This window comes from Phoenix dactylifera, chromosome 2, assembly GCF_051530095.1.
Source record: "Phoenix dactylifera cultivar Ajwa chromosome 2, Ajwa_hap1_PhDact_Kaust_v1.1, whole genome shotgun sequence".
NCBI lineage: Eukaryota > Viridiplantae > Streptophyta > Magnoliopsida > Arecales > Arecaceae > Phoenix > Phoenix dactylifera.
Genome location: NC_143191.1, coordinates 8578380 through 8595437, shown reverse-complemented (window position 1 = coordinate 8595437; position 17058 = coordinate 8578380). Strand labels below are relative to the sequence as shown.

General features: G+C 34.4%; 1 protein-coding gene across 2 annotated transcripts; it reads right to left on the bottom strand.

Moving 5' to 3' along the window:
• Positions 1-1790: 1790 nt before the first annotated feature.
• Positions 1791-6702, bottom strand: LOC103710969 (uncharacterized). Of its 2 annotated transcripts, XM_088717215.1 has the most exons (3): positions 6513-6702; positions 4060-5917; positions 1791-2518 (listed from the first exon to the last, which is right to left on the bottom strand). In XM_088717215.1, the coding sequence occupies exons 2-3, from the start codon at positions 5902-5904 to the stop codon at positions 2039-2041; spliced, it is 2325 nt and encodes a 774-aa protein (XP_088573341.1). In that variant the 5' UTR covers positions 5905-5917; positions 6513-6702; the 3' UTR covers positions 1791-2038. The 2 variants fall into 2 exon arrangements, with proteins under 2 accessions (XP_088573341.1, XP_008795135.2); XM_008796913.3 differs by lacking the exon at positions 6513-6702 and having other exon boundaries at positions 4060-6045.
• Positions 6703-17058: the final 10356 nt, after the last annotated feature.

Here is a 17058-nt window from a genome sequence, read left to right as displayed (position 1 = left end):
ATAACCTTTTTCAAAATGCGCCATTCATCATGTCATGAGGAAACATTTCTGGTAACATGTATCTTTTCCTTTCATTTTTATCTTCTAACTTTCTCTAATTATTTGAAACACCCTCTTCTCGCATCGAAATCATAACACAAATTAAAACCTATAGAGGCTGTAATTACGAAACAGTCTACAAGACAAAATATTGCATACAATAAGTATCCACAACTTTTATTTATACTAGCTAGAGGGTAATTCTATTGCTATAAGATTCATCGCGGTAGTTGTCAGCAGTTGGTAAAGAGATTTCTTTTTTTATAATATTTTATATTCATTATGTTATTTACTTAGCTTATTAACAACTTTTTTGTTGCCATCAAAATCTATAATGGTGGCTCTCCAAGAGGCTCAATTTGGATACTTGATTACAAGTAAATTTGCAGCTTTTTTTAGCTAGAACATGTCAAGTAATTAAGTGTAACTCAACTTTGGTTTTATTGGAGATCAGATGGGTGCACCACATCTCTTTTAACTGTTTTTACTGTAACTGATCCATGGAGCAAGAAGTTGTTGGATATTTTTTTTCCTTCATTTTATTTTTTAAACATATATATTGATAAGCAACTAGAGTTGAAGAAAAAGATCATGCATCATGAATTAGAAAAGGCATAAAATCATATAATTTTGGAAATAAATTGCACTAGAACTAATAAATTTTGTGATTTAGCTTTTTGAAATATCAAAATAACAGATTTATGATATGAGTATCCATGTAGTTTTTGGAAAACTTGGAAAAACCCAATCCTTTTTCCCATCAAACATTAGTTACCTATGGTCTACGGAGCATGTCTCAAAGTTGAGATGGCTATGGTGAAAGTTTAAGCACATTTACTATCAGCTGACGGCCTCACATCAACACTTGAAGTTGGCTAAAACCTAGTCAACAACAAATTTACAGAAGAGTACTTGCCAGGAAACCTCTATGGTCAGTTGGCAAGTATGGATATCTATCTTATTAGTCATATTTTAAGATCAAGAAATCAAGAAGGAACCCTCGTAAATTCTGTAAGGCTTGTAAATTGTAGACAAAGGGTTGATGTGGAGGTCCACATTAATTTGAAAGGCAGAAGTGAGCCAAAAACCAATGAAATACAATCCAATTCAAAATCAATAAAAAAAAAATTGGTCATGGAATTTAAAATTTCTACTTTCAGTAGTTATCCAAGCTCATGACTTTTCTCTTGTTATGACAGATTGTTCCCAATTTAAGCTTCCTTTTTCAATAGTACCCAAGTTATTTTCGTCAAAAATATCTCAACTTTAAAATGATTTATTGTTTGAAGATTTAACCAGGCTTGCTTTTGGAGTACTTTCAAATGCAACCTGAAGGAGTAAATATACTCTATTGCATGAAATACAAACATAAACTGGAAACAGGACTAAAGAATGTGATAGTCATTGGAAGGGAAAAAAGATAATACAAACTGATAATTTTAAATAATTTCTAGGAAAGCCAAAACCATGAAACAGATTTGGCAAAAGATTTTTCTATTTTGGCGAGCAAATGTGTGACAGAATATGTCAAAAATTTAAACTTAAAACTAGCAAATCATTTTTATGGATCCCATGATAACATAGTGCATTTGTATTAAATGCAATGTGCTTAAAGGATGATAACCGAAACTGTATTGAAAGCATTTCCAATAACTAATACCTGAACATTAGTTGGTGTACATTTAAGTTCATAACCATGCATGTCCATATATTTATACTGCCCATAATCACACAATCATATTCATGTATGGAATATCCAAACACAAAAGCAGCAATGCAAGTTTAGGATGAAATGTAATGCACTGATAATACATGAGAGTTCATCAAGAATTTAATTTGTTTAAACGCAGACCCTAATATATCAATACCATTCTGGTGGGCTTGTCACTCCCCTCTCCCATTCAAACTGATTGTTTAACCTCCAAGATAAAATGCTTGGCACATTATTCACTTTCATGCGAGATATCATGATTCCAATATTTCTTTAATTTCTCCAAGGTCAGATGTTGCATGCAGAGCGGACGCAGATCCTTTGCTTAATGGGGGTCCTGCAAGAGGGGCAATCTCCCAAGCCTCGATTCTTGTGCAACTCGTTGCATTTTGTGCAAAGAACTTGGTGGGCGCAGGGAAGGAAAACAACTGAAATCTCCTCGGCCAAGCACATCACACACTCCCAATCACGCTGTACCTCTCCAGTTCCAGATTCCTTAAAACCCGTTACATCTGTAGTAAAATAAGCACTCTGGGCCCAATCAAGCCTTGCGAAGTTTGAGGAGTTTATCATTAGCTTTAGTTCTGCAGTCTCGTGCCGAAGTCTCCTGATATCATCTATGCAACTTTGCATATCACTTTCGTTCTTTAATTGGATCATATCCTCCTTTGATTTGACTGAAGCCTCCAGTTTCTCATGTTCTTTTCTTTCATTGAGGACCTTTGTGAGTTCTTCTGACTTCAGCCTTTCTTCTTGTTTCCATCTAGCCTGTGACATTAATCCCGAGGCAGTAAAAATTCAAAAAAAAAAAAAAGAAAGGAAAAGTTGAAACATGCATTCAAGGAAATGACATACAGATCTCTGCTAGTAGTACATGTATTATGAATGACATAACTCCAGATTAAAATCTTCGCATGTAACACAAATGGCAAAACCTAAATTAAAGTCTTGACAAATGCATACATATACGCTGCTACAAAGGATTAGGGAATGACAATTGACGACATATCCTTGATAACTGAAATCCGATGTAGTCCTTTCAGATTCCTATTATAAAGTACTTCATTCTATCTCTTTCTTTTCACTATTTGCAACCATTGAATATGCTAGATATGCATCATTTTTCAGCCTCAAAATGCACAATGATTACTTTCCTAGGTAAAAGTTAGCATCATATACTATCAGAAAGACAGCTCAAAGGTGACAAGAGATATAAAACTGAAGAAAAAAGAAAAAGAATAATTTACAATAGTATCTACAAATGAAAGCCAAAACAAAGAAGAGCTCTCGGGAAAACTTATATGAAATAGAATGACAAATAGAAGAGACAAAATGTTGGTAAAAAATGTTACTGTTTGATAATATATGTGTGTGTGTGCGCGCGCGCGCGCATGAAAATTAGATGAGTATTTTGAACACATCATTTATTCCTTAAATTGTTTTTGTACATTATCTTAGTGACTCCTTGCATTCCTTCTATAGTTTGCTTGTCTTTTCTTTTGTGGAAAGAATTACAATATGAGGGACTTAGGCAAAGATGAGGGTGAGGAATATTTTAAAAGGTATTTTGGCTTATAAGGTTCATGCTATTATCGGGTTTGGGAAGAGTCAAATATAAATAGCCTTATTCTTATGAATGACGAGATTGTTTCCATATTTTGAACTCATAATACCGAGGTCACAATGAGGTAACTTAATTATTGTGCCAACCACACCCTCTAGGGTGAAGGATTTGTCATCCTTATAAGTCCATAAATGCTTCAGGTTTTAATTAGCTAATTATATTGGCAAGGTGAATTTTTCATCTTCCATTTAAAGTTGGCTTTTATAGTAATTAACACATTTATTTTTTGTGGGTAAGTACAATTAATGACCAATAAATAAGATTTTAAAGTCATATATTGAGCCTCAAAAAGAAATAAGACAAGAGTACGGTAATCTTAATGCTTGAGACTAGGACCTCGAGAGGTTTGGATTGTATCTTCCGCACTAAAGTCCATTAGATCGAGCATTGTGTAGATCTCTAAGCACTCCAACCTCCTTCCATACATCTGTATGGATCTTGAAGCATCAATTGCCCGATCAAACGACTGACGTTGCGAAAGGAGGTGAATCATTCTTTCGCGCAAAAGATACAACCCGAACCCAACATAGAGAGGCCGGGTTCGAAGCATTGATATCAAATGTAGAACCAACACAAAATTTAAACTACAAAATGTATTACGAAACAAGTAAATATATAAATAATAATCACCTGAAAATATTTTCTGCAAAAAAAAATAACAAACAATAAACCTGGAAGTAATTACCTCAATTTGGCCATGAGACACCAGAGCTTGTTGAAGTTGCCGCTGTAGTTGCGACAGCACGCGCTTCTCAGTCAGAAGCTCCTCTTGAAACAATGTTCTCTCTCTTTCGCATGTTTGGGCCTTCTTAAGAGTCACAATCTCCTTCAACGAAGCTTCCTGAGAATTGGCTGCTGACTCTGAAGCACGTACCTTTGCAGCTTCCAGCTCTTGTTCCAACCTGGCTTTCTCCAATTCAAGCTTGCATATACCAGCACTAGCCACTTGAACCATGGTTTTTGCCCTCGACAGTGCAGTGTCCATCTCTCCAATTTTCTTCATTGTTCTCTCTGTGAAAGCCTCCTTCTGCTTTATTGCCTCCAGTTTTTCTTGCCTTAGGGTTTGGAGCTCAGCCTTGTCCTTGTTCAGTCTATTTGTAGCCTGCATCACCTTGCGATGGGCCCAGTTTGTCCAATACTGAAGCTCGACTTGCAGATCCGGACCACGAGAGAGTAACATCTCCAGCACATATGGGATGCAGCTGGCAACATCATAATCAGGTTTGAAACTGGCATCACTGCTGCTTTTAGATGGCATTGATGTAAAAGCATCAACATTTGCTGCATGGGAAAGAGATGAAGTGGTGGTCACTGTACTCATGATAAATGATGAACTAGCAAATGATTGTGACGATTCCAGACCAACTGTTTTATCAAGCTTTGGCAAAGAGCAATATGAATCTAGCATGCTGCTCCTTGTGCTCTCCAAGATCTGGTTTGTCAAGGTGACAAGCTTCCCTGCCTTGCCTATTAATCTAGCTTGGTGTCTCCTCTCCGGGGTGCAGCGAAGGGTGAAATCTCTCCTGGAACTATCTGCATGTTTCGAATTAGCATATGCTGGCTTTTCTTCTGGAATAGATGATTCAGATATAGTTAGGGAGGAGAATTTGTCAAGTGGAGAATCAGATGATGACATTGGTTTCTGTTTCGCTGCATTTGGATCAGAATTCGAGAGACTCAGAGATGTCGCAGCAGCAAATCTACCAGAAGCCAAGCCTGGGTCGCCTGTCGCAGGGGGTAACTCAGGTTCGGAAGCATTCTCTGAGTGAGAAGATGATGCTTCCAGCTTGTCATCTTCAGTGACACCAGCCTCGGGCATAAATTGAACAGTTGAAGTATTAGCTGTAGACTCCCCTTTCCATTGGAGATTAGTAGAACTGCTTAAATTCTTAAGATTTGCCAAACCACGGAACAGAAAACTAGCCGGTTTCAATACATTTGAAGGATCTATCTTATAGATCAGCAACCAGAGCAAAAAATCATCCTTACATAGAAAAGGATAATTCTTCTTCTGCCCATCATATACGATCATCGAAACCAACTTCACCAATGTCTTCATCTCCTTGGAAAAGTTTTGCTTCTCAGATTTATGCACCCTCAACCCACACTTCAGAAATGTCAATGCATGCTTCAGAGCATTACCAATGGGGTCTTTACAACCATAACAAATCCCGGTGGCCAATACAGCACTGGTTGCATTGGCCTCCGGATAGCCATAAATAGAAGTGAGGTCTTTTATAGCATTCCTGTAGATCACATCCAAATGACCTAAGATCATGTTCTCAACTTGGGTCTCTGTGAGGTTAAAATTGGAGTCATAGGCACGGTTCAATTGGGGGCCATCCCCGGAGCCATAGGTAAAACTCTTACATATATGGCAGATATAGGCATGACTATTAAGAAAACCATGTCTTAGCTTCAAGTATTTCGCATAGGTCGGAGGATTACATTCAAGCATTCTCTTGATATTTCTCGCTCTCCCTTCAGTAGATGCAGGAGAGGATGGTGAATTCCCACTCGGAGCAGCCATTGATGCCACTTAACTAGCAAATGACAAACCAAAATCTCATTTCCAGATCATTAAAAAGGGCAAAAATAAAAGCAGCAAAAAGAAAAATCATCAAGAACAATACATGCGTGATCAAAAGGAGGGACCACAACTAGCAGGTAAGAAATCAGTGGAAGCATTGAGTCATAAAATTATAATGAAAAAAAAATTAGACCATGTCAAAGCTGGAAAGCAAACCTTATTGAATAGAAGTTTAAGCAATTATATGCCAAATTTCTACATTAAAACAATTGATTTCTTCAGAAAGCCAAACAAATCTAGATTAAAAAACATTGAATAATGATTGACTAAAAATAATGAAATATAAAAGGGACAATAATGTAGCAAAATATAACAAGAGGAAGCAACGAATTAAGACATCATAGAAAAATGACCAAGCCTATCAAAAATACGTTATTAAGAAAGGAAAACAGCATCCTCGATTGAATTCAACCAAAACAAATTGGAAAAAAATGGAGAAAATTGATTGAACTAATTAATACTATGAAAAGAGCCCGAGAGAAGCAACAGACAAGAAGGAAATGAGTTGCACTACATGAAAACAAGTAGATCTAAAGATTGGAGCTTACCAAGATTCAAGCTAACACTTATTAGACTGATGAAGAGACTGACTAGAGATCACCCATAGAAGCAATCAGAGAGGACAGATCTCTAACTCGAGCGTCGGAGTTAGAACATTTCTTGTTTCATAGTTTGTCTCAATTTTGCTTTGGGGTTGCCGTTGTGAGAAAAAATAGGCGGCTCAAAAACAAAGGAGAGTCTATAGCTAGCAACCAAAAAATCAGTGGGAGCAAAAGTTATACACATTATAATCCAAAAAAAAAAAAATCAGACCATGCCAAAGATGGGAGGCAAACCTTATCGATATAGATGTTTAAGCATGTAGATCCAATTTCCTGCAAGAAAACAGTCGATTTCATCAAAAAACCAAACAAACCCAGATTGGAAAAACATCAAAGAGAAATCGATTAAAGATTATAAATAGAAACCAAAGGGATAGATTCATAGCGAAATATATCAAGTAGAAGCAACGAATTAAATAATATCCATACACAAAGAACACAAATTTATCAAGAAAATACATCATGAGGGGGAAAGGAAGAGTGATCAGTTTCCGTCAGAGGAAAGTAGGAACGAAAGGAGGAAATCGATCATAAAATGGCATAATCTGTCACTACGGAAAGACGGCAAGAGAAGCAAGAGATAAGGAGAAGGAAATGGATGCGCTGCATGGAAGCACGTAGAAGGATTGGAGCATACCAAGCTTCGAGCTAACGCTTATTAGATCGACGGACGAACACATAGGAGATCGTTTAAGGAAAAGAGTGGGGAGGACGGAGCTCTAACTCAGAGATCGATCCAGGGTTAGAGCGTTTCTTCTCCCATTCTTCTCTCCGTCCGTCTCAAGCTGGCTGTGGGTTGATGTTTTGAGAAAGGTGGGGGGGGTGGGGGTTTATATGGGCACGTGGAAGCTCACTCGAATGCTGCCATGGTTGCCTGTTGTTTCACGCACCAACCAGCCGAGCAAAGGTTTGCCAATGTGAACGGAATCTTTAGTGATATTTGTACAATGAATTACTACATTTAATTCAAGTTTATCATTTTAAAAAATAGTGGCAGGTTTGCAGTGTGGGTAAGGGATTAGTTTCTGGTATTCTGACAAATTTGGTTAGGCTCGTGAATTGAGGGGATGGGGGTTGCATCTTTCTTTGCACGGATCCACCGTTGGATCACCCACCGTATGGATCTCAAAGCACTCTGAAATCTATCATTCATCTATGTGCATAGATCTCAAAGTGACCAATTGATGATCTAATGGTGGATTCATGCTAAGGAAGGTGAAACATTCTTTCACACAAAAGATGCAACCTGAGTTCGACTTTAGGAGCGGCGGGAGTGGTTTAGGGTTTGTAGTCTTTCTATTGAGGGCACCTATGAGAATGGTTCAATATTAGGGTTTACTTGAGCAAGTTTGGACTAACATTGAGATTCGAAATTTTGAACAAAATAAAAACTAATGAACTTAGCCACAATCAAGAGGATAGTGGGTACTATTTTTTCAATGATGGACGATTCGATTCGAATAAGTAGAGTTATTTTCTGTTCTTGTTTAATATCGACTCGAACAAAAGTAATTCTAAGTAAAGTTGGGCCCAATCACAAGGATTTTGGAGATATATCCATATTCGATAATCCAAGATTCGATCTAGATAAGGGTAAATATAGCTAGTTTTGTTTTTTGTCGTTACTGATTAAATACAACTTGCAATAATACATGTGTTTCAGGAGAATCTAATGACTAGATATGGATTATAAATTTTTAAGAAAATTCTCTGCCGGTGATACACGTGTACTGGTCTCACTTGCTGCTATAAACAAAGTTGGCTTAGATCACGGAATTTTGGAGATATATTCATTTATGATAATGTCATTTTCGATTTGGATGAGAATAATATAGATCTCTGCATGCGATACACATGTGTTCATGTCGCTATTTGCTATTAACCGTTAGTTCTGATAAACGGAACTATAAATCATGTTGGATTAGATTTCGAGATATACCCATCTTCTGTAACGAAAAGTTTGATCTAGTGGAGAACAAATATAGCTAGTGAGGTTTTCCTTTTTTATAGTCAACTACAACTTAAAGTAATACATGTGTTTGATGAATGATCAAGAGAAATCTAACGCATGGATAATGTTTTTTAATATTCTAAGAAAAATTATCAGCATTTGTTGCTCATGTAATTTTCTTGCTTGCTACTATCAAATTTTGTGGGATAACCAATTATGAACGCATAAAATTTTGTGGGATGTAGTTGATAGGATTGCAGGGATCTATCAATTATAAATGATGCAAGATTTGATTCAAATAAAGTAAAAATTACTTATTATTCTTTTATATTTTTATTTATTAACTATGACTTTGAATTAGTGCAATAGATTATCAAATTTGAGAAACATAATATGTGTACAAAATTTTACAACTTTTTAGTTTTCTTCATATGATTTATATTTAAACTACTCTCCTTTCTATGTAACTCAGCACTAGCACATCCAAAGTGATTAATGCCAAAAGCAAATTTCTAGCAAGGATATGATCATGAGAATAGTTAAGAAATATCAATTTTTAGTATTGCAATGTCCATTTCCAATGAAAATCAAAAATTTGTTTGATCTGATAAAAAAAAACAAAGTAATTTCCTTAACTCGCTTGACTCAAATATCTAAGAAAATTTAAGAAAGTAAAAACAATGGTGAAAGTAAGGTCTAGGTCTCCTTTTTTTTATTGATGGATCATAAATTGAGATATATAGCCTCTGTATATACTAGTGAGATCTACCCTTGCATAATTTTGTTCAAATTCCTCTTCTAGTTAAAAGAGAAAATTGTTTTCCCAAAATAGCTATGATAAGTGAAAATAATCATAAAAATGCTAACATAATTAACTTCTACATTAACTTTCCTTTCAACCACTCTACCTAAATCTTTCTGGACTGGGAAATATACTGGTCAAAATTATTCTTGGAAATTTTTTTTTGCTTTGTTCAATCTATTTCGAGACCAAAATGATAAAATTTAGCTTTGGTCGCTTGGTAAACAGGACTCTTTTGGAGATGGCATGACATCATAGAGATCAAAAGTTACCTAATTTCGAAAAAAGAGCACTCAATTAAGCATCTTATGGGCAAGTCATAAACTTTGAAAGTTTGGCATGCGATTCAACCTCTCAATTTAATAGATCTCGCTCATGGATCCTATCTACTTTTTAATATGGCCAAAGTGGTCTATATCAAGTCTGGTAATCCTCTTGAATCAGTATTATTTGTTCTATTTTGCTACTTATAAAAATATCTTGCAATAAAAATGTAAGAAATTGCCATTTAGATGAGGTTTCATGTTTTTTGATTTCTTAAAATTATTTGTACACATTACATACTTATTGCTCTCACTTGTTATATATATTACTATATACTATTTATCTCACTAGGATAATTAATCATGAAAGCATAGAGTTCAGCAAGGATATCATCACAAGGATCACGTAAGCCTCACTATTTCCAAATTTAGTATTGAATTTGGATGGGAATGACCTTAACATTTTCTATGAAGTCAATTAAACATACTTGTGAAGGAGAGGTAGGAAAGGTGTAGGTTGAAGTATCTCTATTTTATGTGGTTTTGCTATGTTTCTAATTGGATCTTACTTGATCGAGCATAACAAGATATTGGGGTAAAAAATTTGGTGAAAAAACAAGAGTTGAACATGGTTAGGAGGACTATTAGATATATTTAACTTAGATAGTGCAAAGTTGATTTGGAAGTGATGAATGCAACCATTCATTGTTGTTGTTTCAGTATTGATTCAAATATTAAAGGTACACATGGTTACAAATAGAGAATGCATTTTTTCAATTTAGTTTCTTACTAATTCTCTACAACATGATGCAATATAAGTATGTTATAAGTGTCATGAGGAACAAAAACTTACATAATATTTATGACTTATTAAAAAAATGCCTATAAGTGATATACATGCATTGATTTTTCTTTCTATTTTATTGTCCAATATTATCTTACCTACAATAACTAATTTAAAAGGATAAGGCTTATTGGGGATATGAATGTGAGGTTCATACATATCTATCTATTTTAAAAAGTTAGAAGACTCAATCTGGAATAAAATAGCCAGTACTTGTTTCCATTTTATTAATTTTAATTATGGTTTGGAGGTTTTTTTTCTAATAGCACAATAGGTTTGTAGGTACTTACACCACATCCTAACTAATATTTACAACTAAGGCTTATTAAGGATATGATATCTTTGAGTTGCACCATGAAAATAAACCAAATAAGCTAAGGCGGGACAACATGATATAATTATACTGTATGATGTCTCATAGGCAGAATAAAGAAACGTCAACCATGATAGGCCGAATAACTATTAAAAGCAAAAACCAAAGGAATAGACCAAGCGAAGCATGTTAAGTCTCTAAGCTCATAATAATACTCATGTTTTATGATGATCATAAGGGATGTAACTCTTATATAAGGTTTCATGAATTTCATTTGTTTACATGTAACGCACATCCATTGCTCTTGCTTGTTGTTTTATTATCTAGTATTAGTGTATCTAGGGTGCAAATTATAAATTCACATATCTTTGTAGGATTTGGCTGCGAGGATCATGGGGATCTATTGATTTTAAATTATGAATGAAAATAAATATAGGTATTTCCTATTCAAGTTTCTTATTACTTTTGTTAAAAACAATGGGAAATAAAGTTGTACTCTATTGCAAGGATCATTGAGATATAACCATCTTCTATAGTGCAAGATTTAATTTGAATGTGAATAAATAAAATTAGTTTTTTCCCTATTATTTTGGTATTGGTTAAGAACAATTTACAATAATACATGTTTCATGAGTTACATCACTAGATTGATAAGGTTTCATTAATTTTCAAAAAAAAATGCATGATTATCTAGGAGGATCACTAGACCTGTGTGAACCACTCTAGCTACTCCTTATAGGTTGGATAATATTTTCAAGCAAGATCTCCCCACATCCAACACTCAATCACTCACCTTAAATTTTGAAGGCTACAACTTTCTCTTTTGACACCTATTTTTAGTATTCTAGTCACCAAAAGAAAGCTCCTAACAAGTACAATAATTGTACAACCATCAAAGGATTTTTTACAAAAAACAAATATTGTCATAAAAATAATTTTAGCCCTTGAAATAGGCTGATCAAAGTAAAAGTTTGATCCGAGGTGGGTTTAGAGTCACCACTAACTCCTTTAAGGCTAAGAAAGGTGAAAAATTAAGAGACAATAATGGATAAAAGCAATCATTAAAGACCAAACCTAGAGTAAGGTTTAAATTTGCTTTCAAGGAAGGGTTGAAGATATGTTATCCCCTCTAGCTTTAGGCATAAAAGCCTAGGCCTATACTTCCATATGTAGAAGGAGCTAGGGCATGCGTGACATACATCTACTCAATGGGTATATCATGGCCAAGGTTCTAGAAACCTAAGGTCTAGCCCCCTTAAGCATACCCTAGAATGCTATATGATTAAGGCTTAGATCGTACGGGAGTTTTTCGAGGGGTTAGATCAAAGGGTCCTAGATCCTATCCACCCATTTAACTAAAAAAATAAAGAAAAAATAAAGATCTACAAGTTGCTCAACAAGAATGTAAGAATTACACCAAAATAAGCAAGAAAAGAGATACACGAGCAATTCTATTATCAAGGAGCAAGAAATTCATTTCCACCAAGTTAATTACATACTATTCATGGAAGAAAGAGAAAATGAGCTTCTCCAATGGTAGATCAACATGATTTGGCTCACTTGCCTCTCTTTTGGTGGAGATCTCTTTGGAATCTCCCTTAGCTTGGTCTCCTCTTTACTATAGGCCTTCTTAGATCACCTCCCCTTCTCATATAGAACTAAAGGAAAAAATCTTGTTTCTCCTCATTTCTTTTTTGCAGTAATTGTTATTCGTTAATAAAGGCTACTTGATTTACCCTTCTTTCAAACAAGAATGGTGAAAGGAGTTTCTTACTTTTCTTTCATAGGTTTCTTAATAAGTAGTCGTTCATTTGAAGCCTTAAGAATTAGATTACTCCTTAAGTTTGGAAGATCTAGATATAAGAATATTGCGGTAGAAGAAGGAAGGGGAGGGAGAGAGCTAAAGCTAAGAAACTCTTAGGCTAGAGCAAAGAATTCCATTGGAAGAGGAGAGCTAAAGAATTAAGAAAGGAGATCATCTCTATCCTCTAAGGCTCTACTTATAGCTAGAAGAAAGGACATAAATGGTAAAATTAGAATTTTTTGAATAGAAAAAAGGTTGAAATAATACCAAGTGGCATCTTAGGATTGGCTTAAGAAAAGAATCGTGGATCAATTTTTAGTTCAAGGGATGGATAATCTCTCCAAGATCTGATAACTATAAGTTCCTCCCTCTTTTTAATTGAAGAGAAAAGTTAGACAAAGATCAAAAATATTAAATTTATTTGATATTCTTATATTTTCCCCCTTTTTAGTGATCTTGGGGTGGACATTGAGATATTTTAGGGTGATTTTTTTATGGCGAGGTAAGAGATGTCCAAAAATATAAAAAATTTGAATTGGGATACTTTGGTTTAAAAGGGAGGCCATGGTTTAATTTTGAATCTAATCTGAGCTCATTTGACCCAATTTCAAAAATTATCAAATTTAGGTTCAAAAGTGAGCCGAGTTGAGTCAAATCAAGTTGTATAAGTAAAAATTAATCAAATTAACCTCAGAGAAGTCTAATTCAACCCTAAGATTATTGATTGGGATAAGAGGGAGATGGAATCGAGATGAATTAGAGATACTGCTCAACTAAACCTACAATTAGTTCGTTGGATATGAAATTACGTAGAAGAGGAAATGAATTTAGTTTGAAATGAATTAGAGTAGGTGAAATAGGGAGGAGAGTAGGGTATTGAATTGGGAGAAATGGATCAATTATTATAATTGAGTGTGATTGGGTCTAACTGTGAGCACAATTGATCAATTAAAGAGTAATTGACAAGTTAGCTAACTGAAATCTAGAAAGGGGTTAGTGAGATGAAGATTTATAAAAGCTAAAGAGCTTTTGATTTAGGATCATGATCCTTATTATTTCTAGGTTTAGGAACTTGAGCATGGATGCCCGGGGATGTCTATGCTAGAAGACTTTAATAAGCATAACTCACAACTTGAGAAGAATTATGCAAAGGAACTAAGAACAAAGTTGATATGGATGTTAAAATCTAGCCTCAAGAAGATTTTAAATAAGATCTGACCGGAATTTCTAAGGGCAGCTTCACTACTATAAATAAAGGGATTGTGATCAAGTTTACTATAATTAGATAAACCAACTAATGACAAAATTGATATAGAAATCAAAATCTAGCTCTAGAAGGATTTTAGTTATGAATCTGAACCAAATTTTGCAAGGACAAACCTCATTAGTTTAAATATAGGGATTGTAATTAGTCTCATTACAATTAATGAAAGAAAAGAGAGGCTTAGAACCATACTTACATACTTATTCTATTCTTAAATTTTAGAGATTTTAGCTAAGCGAGTTGAAGAAAAAAAAAATTCCTATCCAATTAGTGTGTGCATGTGCATAGTTCTCACTTTCAACAGGATGATCAACTACTAGCATATCTAGATGGCCAATTATGAGAATATATGCTTTTGTAGGAAGTGATTTTTAAATCATATGGATCTATTAAATTTTAGATCATATAAGATTTGATTGGATAAAAAAATAGCTAGTACTCATGTCATGCCCCTGGCCTGAATTCATGAGTTAGCAAGGTAAAATCACCACATACTTATAGAGCACTTCCCCAGAAGCATGTAAGGCCTTCATCATGATAATATAATATGGCAGCATAATCAAAGTAATTAGAATCCAAATTCTGATAGTAATAAATCTAACTAACAAGAGATATCTAAAATTTACTTGTGGAAGTTTTATATCAACTATTCATATACTATTCAAAATATAGGGCTTATAACATATTTTTAATAATAACTAAGAAAGCAATACTAATTCTAAGTGGCATCTATATAATTGGCTTTTATTTCTGATCACATTATGAAAGAAGAATACAAATAATGAGCTCAATAGCTCGGTAAGTAATGAATGCCTTAGCTAAATAATTCAATAAATTTTCTCATTAATACCAAGAATATAAGAAAAGAAAATATGTTTGAATAAGACAAAATAAGAATATCAATAATTTCTCAAATACTTAGTTCATGTTCATAATAACAAGTTAAAATATCATATCAATATTGATATTTATATTCAGAAGAATAATTTAAAAATATCATAATTCAACTCAACAATCTTTCTAGCCATGAACACAATTATACCCTATGGCCAAGCCAAAATAATAAGCTCAAAAAGTATCAAAGTGCCAATGCATAACCCATAATGGTAGGGTATCGAAGTCCTAATGCATAACACCTCTAGTAGGGTAACAAAGTGCCAACATATAATACTTATTGGTAGAATATCTAGGTGCTGATGTAACTAATGGGGCATTGAAGTATCAATGCATAACCCTCACTAGTAGGACATTGAAGTGCCGATGCATAACATCGACTAGCAGGGTAAAAAAAAGTTAGTGCATAACTTCTAATGGCTGAGAATCAAAATGCCAATATATAAACCCTAATAGCAAGATTTTGAAATATAGACCAACTAAGAGTCTAGATTATGTATGTTCCATATACGATTAATCAGCAACATACATAATATTACATAATAAAAATATTGATTTCAAATTATAAATTTTATTTTTCATTCAAAATATAATTCCAAAAAAATCACAAACTCAATATAAATTGATTTACAGTTTACTTAATATTGTCAAAAAATTATAATAATTAATTGAAAATTTTAGAAAAGGTCGATCATTGCTTATCTTGTAAGAACAACTAGTAGATAAATCCATATAATTATAAATCCCCTTCAAAATCTAATATCCAAAATTATGGTTTTATCAAAATATAGCCATGACCAACTTTAAAAATAAAATCCTTTCGATATCCCCATATAGAACCAAATCCAATAGTTAGAGAATAGTGCGATGGAAATCAGGCAATGGTAGATAAACCATGAGAAAAAGGTAAAGGAAGGATAGGATTAGCCAGGTGGTGGCGCCCGATAGCGCAAGTTGATTCGATTTAATATGAGAGAGAGGGGAGAGGGGAGAGAAAGTAGAAAGAGAAATAGAGGAAGAGAGAGGAAGAGAGAGGAAGAGAGATAAAGAGGAGTGAATAGCAGAGGGGTTGTCCCATCCCTGTTAAAAAGATGAGGAGGAGGTGGGATGTGGTGCTGGTCTGGTAATAGTGGTGATTGGCAGTCGGAGGACCGATGGTCATCAAGAACATAGCAGCCGAAGGTGGGCAACAACATTAGATGGCTGACAGAAGATCGAAAAAAAAATTATGAGCATTTTCCAACAAAGCCATCGGATGGCCCACGGAATAGAGGAGGGTCTTGTGCTACGAAACTCAACAATCTCCTGAAGAGATTCTAGCGAGATGCTTACTATAAAGAAGAGAGAGAAGCGAGAGAGAAGGGTGATCCATTACATCATCACCATCAAGGTCCTAGCGATGGCTCCATAAAAAGTGTCGATGACAGAAACAAGAGAATCAAAGGCTAAAATGACTGTGGTTGGTGGTGGCAGTAAGCCCATGCAATGGGACATGTCTAGTAATAATGGAGACTAGAGTTTCTTAGCCTTCGGTGGAGTCCAAGAAGGAGTCAGAGTTGGTCTTCTCCTCCAACTCCACTGCTCCCTTGCTCAAACATGCCACCAGCTCACTTGGGTTGGTTCGTGGCTAGGCTGGTGCAAATGTGAGGCTAGGCCTGACAACTCTTGTTTATTTTTTTTATTTATTAACTTCTCTACAACTAGTAAAAACATTGTATCATCAAAAGTGAGAAAACTTGGATGGCATTTACAAATTTTTAGTCAAAATTTGAATGATTTATCCAATAATGTTCTCATTGCTATAAAACTCATTACTAGCATTTTAAATTTATTACTGGTAAAAACATAGGGATAGAAAAGATATGGAGATTAGGATAAGCAAGGACCTATCAATTTCAGCAATGTTATAACCATTTTTAATGAAAACAAAAGTAGCTATTGTTTATTTTATTTTGTTATAAATTAAAAATTACTTGTAGTATAATAGGTATACTAATATAAGAAAGTGTTAAAAACAAAACATCTAGATAATATTTCATTCTTCTTTTTCGGTTTTCTTAAAAAAAAAAAATTGGATGTTTTGCTTGTGCAATGCTCTCACTTGCTATATTATTATCCATTAGTTACCTTCCTAAGATAAAAAATTTTGAAAGCATAAAGCTTAGTAGGGACTTAACACAAGGATCATGGAAAGTAATACGTTTTTAAGAATTCAACATGTAATCTAGCCCAACAAAGTCGGCTAGGATCATTAGTGAGGTAGAGCTAGGAAATTACTAGGTTAGAGTGTCCATTTTTGTATGGTTGTCGAGCGGTTCAGAATTAGATCTTATTTGATCAAAAAAAAAGTGGAAAAA

Coding starts and splice junctions, on each gene's coding strand:
- LOC103710969 (XM_088717215.1), bottom strand. CDS start 5,904: ATGGCTGCTCCGAGTGGGAATTCACCATCCTCTCCTGCATCTACTGAA. Junction 2,519..4,059: donor TGTCTCATGGCCAAATTGAG/GTAATTACTTCC, acceptor TTAATGTCACAG/GCTAGATGGAAACAAGAAGA.